The 7,793-nt window shown below is 47.0% G+C and overlaps 1 protein-coding gene across 9 annotated transcripts in view; it reads left to right on the top strand.

Annotated features, from left to right (window-relative positions):
* The first annotated feature begins 5,988 nt into the window (after positions 1–5,988).
* DENND1A (DENN domain containing 1A) overlaps positions 5,989–7,793 on the top strand; it is a 527,315-nt gene continuing 525,510 nt past the window's right edge. For 4 of the 9 annotated variants that reach the window (XM_044926331.2, XM_044926328.2, XM_044926325.2 and 1 more), the window contains exon 1: positions 5,990–6,249. Coding sequence is in view for 7 of the 9 variants with exons in the window: in XM_044926325.2 (XP_044782260.1) it covers positions 6,233–6,249 (17 nt within the window). In the remaining 2 variants the exon portion in view is untranslated. Of the gene's footprint in view, positions 6,250–7,793 lie in introns of all 9 variants that reach the window. The other 5 variants (XM_044926326.2, XM_044926329.2, XM_044926324.2 and 2 more) reach the window with 4 other exon arrangements.

The raw sequence follows: 7,793 nt of genomic DNA, 5'->3' as shown, positions 1-7,793 counted from the left end.
CCTGGAAGGCTATAGTCCATGGGGTCACAAAAGAGTCGGACACTACTGAGGGACTAAATAACAACATGCATCGACAACATTCCCCTCTTAGGTGATCCATAATGCGCGTGGCTAACCTGAACATTCACAAGAAATTCAGTAAAGAAACCCATTTAACTTGATATGATTCTGGATATCTCAAATTTACCTTATTACTAACCTTCGCTTTTTGAGTGAGTGGAGCAGCACTCCTATTAATTAAGTTGTGGATCTTCCTGCAGAATATAACCACAAAACCCAAGAGAATTAGAAACATATGCTCACACAAAAAATTATATACCAATGGTCACAGCAGTGTTATGCATAATAGCTAGAAAAGTGGAAACAACCCTAGTCTCCATCAATAACAATTGTGGAGAAACAAAATATGGCCTCTCCATACAATCGAATATTATTACACAATAGAAGATAATGAAGTACTGATAGATGGTACGTGGACAAACTTTGAAAATATTATGTGAAATGCAAGAAGTCACACAGAAAGTTCAGTCGTATCATTAAATAATTGCACTTGTATGAATACACAAATCTATAGAGACAGAAAGTAGATTCCTGGTTGCCAGGGGCTTGGAGCAGGGCAGCAAAAGTGAGTGACTATTAATGGGTGTGGGGTTTCTTTCTGGAATGAAATGTTCTAGAATTAGACTGGTGGTAGTTGTACAACTCTGTGACTATGCTAACAAACATTGAATTGTACATATTAAAACAGTGAATTTTATGGCATGTAAATTATATCTCTTGAGAGTCCCTTGGACAGCAACGAGATTAAACCAGTCAATCCTAAAGGAAATAAACCCCGAATATTCATTGGAAGGACTGATGCTGAAGTTGAAGCTCCAATACTTTGGCCACCTGATGCAAAGAGCTGACTCACTGATAAAGACCCTGAGGCTGGGAAGGATTGAAGGCAGGAGGAGAGGGGACGACAGAGGATGAGATAGTTGGGTGGCATCACCAACTTGATGGACATGAGTTTGAGCAAACTCCAGGAGATGGTGAAGGAAGGGAAGCCTGGTGTGCTGCAGTTCATGGGGTAGCAAAGAGTTGAACACAACTGAGCAACTGAACGACAAAAACAAGTATGTATATAACCACAACAAAGTGTACTGGGAACAACAGATGACTGGCCCATCAGTCCTGCCATTTCATATTGTATTATTAGCAGGGTATTAGTGCTCCTTGGGGTTGCTGTTCTTCCCTCAGTAGACATAGTCCTTTAAATTCTAAGCAGAAAAACCAAACACGTACAGAGGAGTGAGAGCCAACTTAAAAACTCAGGAGCATCAGCGTCTGCCCGGGTGGTATCGCACACATCGCTGGACTTCTTATCTGCTAGATATGTTCAGTTAGCCTATTTTGACAACAGTCCCAAAGGTAAAGTTCCTAAGCCACTTCTCATCACCGGAAGGCTTTAATTCCAACAGTTGATTATGCTATGCAGCTGGCAGAGAGGTCTCCTTTTATTTGAATGACATCAGATTCACCTAGGTTTACATTATAAAACAATAAGCTACTGATTAGAGAACTTTAGAACTCAAAAGGACTTTGGAGAGAGGTCAGCTAGCCTGAATTTCTTACTCTGGATAGGGAAACTGAGGGCCAGAGAAAGTCAGGAGCTTGACCAGGGTCACATAGCCAAGCATGACTTGGCTAAGATTGCAATGTCTGACCTCTCCTTCTTCCCTGGAAATGTGCCCCTACCCTGGCTTCAGCTGTGCACACGATTTCTTTCTTTCATTTCTTATATAAAGGTTATATTTCCTAGAGATGTGATTGTATAACTAAGTTCTGACCAGTGGAAGGTAAATGGAGAAGTAGGAGCAACTCCAGGAAAATGGACTTAAAGATTAGGACTTGGCATGGGGATGGCCTTTTTTTCTGTTGTCCTGGTTGCAGATTAGATGTCTGGATTGTTCAAGCAGTCATCTTGGACCATGTGGTGGAAGCTGCACCTAGAGGATAGGGAAGCAATAAGGTAGAATTGTGGGTCACCAGCCTCAAAGAGGTCACAGTCTGAGGCACAAAGACAAGTTTACAATCTAATGCAGAATAACCACCATCCCAAGACTAAATCAACTGTCCTGTCCTATCGCTATGACTTCAAATGAGTATGATTTATGGGATTTTCATACCAGCTCTGGAATCCTTATCTCCAGACTTCAGGTGAAAGAGAAATAAACTTCTATTTTTTTCAACCACTGCTATTTCAGTCTTCTATCATTTACACTTGAACTGACTTCTAATTGCCAACATCCGTTGGATCATAGAAAAAGCAAGAGAGTTCTACTTCTGTTTTATTGATTACACCAAAGCCTTTGATTGTGTGGATCACCACAAACTGGGGAAAATTCTTCAACAGATTGGACCACCTCACCTGCCTCCTGAGAAAACTATATGCAAGTCAAGAAGCAATAGCTAGAACCCGACATGGAACAATGGACTGGTTCCAAATTGGGAAAGGAGCACATCAAGGTTGTATATTGTCATCCTGCTTATTTAACTTACATGCAGAGTACATCATGTGAAATATGCTGAATGAAGCACAAGTTGGAATCAAGATTGCCAGGAGAAATATCAATAACCTCAGATATGCAGATGACACCACCCTTATGGCAGAAAGTAAAGAAGAACTAAAGAGTCTCTTGATCAAAGTAAAAGGGGAGAGTGAAAAAGCTGGCTTAAAACTCAACATTCACAAAAGGAAGATCACGGCATCCAATCCCATCACTTTGTGGCAAATAGATGGGGAAACAATGAAAACTGTGACAGACTTTCTTTTCTTGGGCTTCAAAATCACTGCAGATGGTGGCTGCAGCCATGAGATTAAAAGATGTTTGCTCCTTGGAAGAAAAGCTATGACCAATATAGACAGCATATTAAAAAGCAGAGACATTACTTTGCCAACAAAGGTCCGTTTAGTCAAAGCTATAGTTTTTCCAGTAATCATGTATGGATGTGAGAGTTGGACCATAAAGAAAGCTGAGTGCTGAAGAATTGATGCTTTTGAACTGTGGTGTTGGAAAAGACTCTTGAGAGTCCTTTGGACTGCAAGGAAATCAAACCAGTCAGTTGTATAGGAAATCAATCCTGAATAGTCATTGGAAGGACTGATGCTGAAGCTGAAGCTCCAATACTTTGGCCAACTGATGAAGAACTGACTTGTTGGAAAAGACCCTGATTCTGGGAAAGATTGAAGGCAGGAAGGAGAAGGGGATGACAGAGGATGAGATGGTTGGATGGTATAACCAACTCGATGGACATGAGTTTGAGCAAGTTCTGGGAGCTGGTGATGGACAGGGAAGCCTGGCGTGCTGCAGTCAATGGGGTCGCAAAGAGTCAAACATGAGTGAGCAACTGACTTGAACTTACGTCTAATTGATTCAGAATGCAAACAATTACATCCTGGGCTGGGAACTCAGGTGTCCTGAATCCAGGTACAGGACTTTTTATTATGAAGATTAATACTATTAATAATAACTTTTGAGTGCTTATTATATGCTAGTCACTGTTACGTATTTTATGAGCATCATTAACTCATTTAATTCCCATGCCACCTCAGTAAGATAGATCTATTACCATAATTTCCATTTTACAGACAGAGAATCGGAAGCACAGAGACAGGGAATACTGTACCCAAAGGCACAAATTTAGCAAGAGACAGAGCTGAGATTTGAACCCAGGCAGTCTGGTTCCAGAGCCTGACCTCTTAATTCCTCCATCACACTCTCTCTTATGATGTGAGCTTTTCCTTGAGCTCTCTACCCATTCTACTGAGGAGGAAACTGAAGCAGACAATTGTCTAATCACTTGCTTAAAATCTCCGCTTGTCACAGCAATGCAGCTAGCATCAGAAGCCAGACTTCTAACTCCCAGTTCGATGCTCTCTCCCTGGACCACCCTGCAGTCTCAGAGGCCACCTGGACAGATATGTAGCCCTTCCCTTCCAGTCTCCCTGCCTCCAGCATACACACATCACTACCACCATCACCACCACCACCATCAGCACCACCACCACCACCACCACCACCACCCAACAGGCACTCAGACATTTTTGTGGCCAGGATGGCTACAACCTCCTTTGAAAAGCATCCAGCTTTGCCCTCCACCAAATAACTCTGTTTTATTTACAGTCTCCTGCTCAGAGCCTTTGAACTGGTCGCTCATTCCAGGGGAGATCTTGATAACAACTATTCCTTGGAGAAGGTTCATAGGAAACAAGGTAAATAAACACCACAGAGGCCCTCCCTGTCTAGCAGAGCTTTGGTCCTGAGGGTGTTTATAAGTCAGTGTTGGTGTCTGGATGGAAAAGACTTTGAATTCAAAAGGGCAGTTGGGACATTTTCAATTTTTGTGTTAATTCAAAAAAGTTCATCCTATGCCTTCCTTCAACCTTAGGGCACAGGCAAAAGTGAGAGATTATCTTTATCCAGAATGTAACTCCAAATGGAGCTCCTCTTGCTTTCTTTCCTCTCTGCCTGGCTGGGGCTAGTTATTATAGTGACTGAGGGCTGGGGAGACACTTAATGAATTTATGAGCTAAAATGGCAGAAGAGATGAATGGCATTTCAGAACAGAAAAGTGTAAAAAAAAGAGAAGAAAAGCCTAATTCAGCAGTGAACCATGAACCTATAGTGTCTTCTGACTTGTGGCCAAAGGTGCGTAACTGCATCACATGTCTGAAATTATTCAGTCTAGTTGCTAATCTCCATTCCACCAGCTACTAGAAACGTAACGTTGAGCACATGCCGCATTTTGCTCTGTGAAAAGAGGGGATAAACTCACAAGGTTACTGCCAGGGTTGGTGCGAACCATGTAGGGGAAATATGGTGCCTGCTTCAGACAGGGTACTATTCACCCATGCATGAAACAGTAGCTAAAGGCAGCGATCATTATAGCTGTCTTTGTTATTCTTCCGGCTTCCCTTGTGGCTCAGCTAGTAAAGAATCCGCCCCCTCCTCGCCCCTGCTCGCCCCCGCCCCCCCATTTCCCCTGCAATGCGGGAGACCTAGGTTTGATCCCTGGGTTGGGACGATCCCCTGGAGAAGGGAAAGGCTACCCACTCCAGTATTCTGGCCTGGAGAATTCCATGGACTGTATAGTCCATGGGGTTGCAAAGAGTCAGACACGACTGAGCAACTTTCACTTAGGATTCTTTCAGGCCTAGAGGGGATGATATTGGGGTGTTCATGGAAGTGAGCCCTAAGGGGGCGGAGGTTGGTGATTTTGGCTCTCAAGTATCTTCATTTGCCTTGACTGAATCTCTATCAGATACTGTTATGGTGTCATGAGATTTCTGTATTGGAGGCCACCCCCCCCCCCCCAAAAAAAAGGGCTAATAAAGGGAGGCAGAGGTCCTCAAGAGTAGGGCAGAGCAGAGCCACTAAATGGGTCCCATGAACCCCCAGGTGGCTTTCCTGTGGGGATGTGAGGTCTCCTTAAAGGTCTAAGGTGAGAGGAAGGGCCTCCACCAAGAACCATGTTGGGGAAGTGGCTGGTGTGACAGAGGGTCTATGGCTCCCTTAAAGAACTTATTGGAAGGTGTGGGGTTTTCAAAGGAAAAACCTGTCATTTCATGGAGGCCTGAGTGGCAGACAGTTTATCTCTAAGCCAGAGCCACTGGGTAGCAGGACTCCGCAAGACAGGAATGGTAGCTTGAGGGTCTCTATCTATGGGATAAACATCATTTGGGGGGGGGGGGTTGCAGGTGTTGGTTTCTACAGGAGAACAGTGGGAGGGAATGTCTTTAGGGGCCATCACCCGGAAGACACCATGCACCGAGTTCCCGGAGTCCAACCTGCTGATGCGCGGTTCCCCTCCAACCCCTCCGCCCTCACGCGCCCCGCCTCCCATGAGCCGACTACAGTTCCCGACAGCCCCCGCGGGCGGCGGCGGCGGCGGCGGCGGCGGCGCGGGCGGGAGGGGGCGGCGGTGTGAGAGGCGGAGGGGGAGGCGCGCGCCGGGCACGCGCGCCGGCGACCATGGCGTTCGCCCGGCTGAAGCGAGTGCATTAACCCCGGGAGGCGGCGGCGGCGGCTGCGGCGGGGGAGCAAGACTCGAGCGGGCGGGCTCAGCCTGAGGGAAGGGAGGAAGGGGCGGGGAGAGCGCCGGAGGGAGGCCGGTTGGCCGCAGGCGGGCGGGCAGCGCAGCGCAGCGCCGAGCGGGGCCCGCGGGCCCATGAGGAGGCCGGGGGACCATGGGCTCCAGGATCAAGTGAGTGTGGTCGGCCTGGGCGGAGCCGGGCCGGGCGAGGGGCGGCGAGGCCGGGCAAGGGCTGCAGGCCTCGGGCCGCGCGGGGGACTTGTTGCCGGGACCCCAGGGGCGCCCCGCGTGCTGGCGTCATGCGGGGAGGGGGACTGTTGCCATGACGATCCAGGGAGGCGCGGGGCGGGGTGCGCGCGGGGTGGAAGGGCGCCAGTGGTCAGGTGTCCCCTCCTCACCTGAGGGCGGGGACAGCTGATTATAAGGTGGCCTCCTCCCCGGGGTTACAGAGAGCCTCTGAAAATGGTCACAGAACTGTTGGGGGTAGGGCGAGAAATCTCCAGAAGCAACTCCCCAAATGGGTGTTCGGAGCGCCCCTGAGAGTTGGGCAGTCCTGAGGTGGCAGCTTGGCTGCTTAAGGCCTATGGTGGGGGGGGGGGCCATAAAAGTCGTGAGAGATTTTCAGAGGGAGGGGCCACTCAAGGACTTAAGGTCTGGATGTCCTGGGGAGGAAGGAGGCCCTTTTCTCTCTTCTCCTGTCTCCCCTTGAGGCTGTGAGGGAAGATTCCCCTGTGCTGTAACCGAGCACCTGATCTTGGTAATTGTTGGAAAGGTTTTGTAATCCAATCTGGCAAATTCCCTCACTCATTCATTCATCTGGAGTCCCTGGTGAGGGGTTAGATTTCTGGGGAAAATGTTGATACATCTGACTTCAGAACCCATTGAAACATTGTTGCCTTCTTTCTAGACGTAGAAGTTGACTTTGGAAAGTGCAACTTTTATGCTGTCTCTCTTGGGTGTGTTGCTTCTGACTGTATCTCCGCTCCCAGCCAGGTCTTCTCGGCCTCTCCCTTCCTCAGTTCCAGAACACGAGATGCCTTATCTCTAATCACTAACAAATGTTCACTTTTTCTCTATGAGTAATAGAATTGTTTAAGGGCACTTAAAAACAAAGTTAACAGTGCAGGCTTTTCCTTAAAACAGTTTTCAAAGGATACTTTAAACCTGCTTAGAAGAAAGTCTGAAGAATGTGTTTACTTCAGCATTTTGAGAATTATGCTAGGGAAGTTTGAAAGGGGAAGGGCCTTATGGGCGAAATCTAGTAATTATTCAAGTATTGCATGTCTTGTTCACTTGGTGTCCATGCAGTGTGACCTTTGGCCAGCCTTGTAGTCCCCTGACTCGCTTAGGTCTCCATTCACCAGACGCATCCAACAGGCTGCAGCAGCCCTGAGACTAGAAAAGTTTGCTTATTATGATAATGAAAATGGAAGAGTTGGATGAGTACACTGTTAATTCTTGATTTTTGCGGAAATGAGGGGGGTGGGGGAGGGGAGAGAAGCATGCTCCAAATAGGCTTAAGAAGCTTGGGAGGTAAAAAGAAGTAGTGAAGCATTGGGATTAAAGAGGCACTCCAAGTTTAGCTCCTGCTTCCAAGCAAGAGTTGTAAACTTGGATTTCAATAGCACTTAGAAACACTTTACAAAAGCCACCTTAGAGTTGCAGGGTATCCCTTTGAGAATGCTTGTCCTTCTTGTTACAGAGTAGTTCAGAAA

This window comes from Bubalus bubalis, chromosome 12 (assembly GCF_019923935.1).
Source record: "Bubalus bubalis isolate 160015118507 breed Murrah chromosome 12, NDDB_SH_1, whole genome shotgun sequence".
NCBI lineage: Eukaryota > Metazoa > Chordata > Mammalia > Artiodactyla > Bovidae > Bubalus > Bubalus bubalis.
Note: the sequence above shows the minus strand (reverse complement) of the source record. Positions and strands in the feature narration are given on the sequence as shown.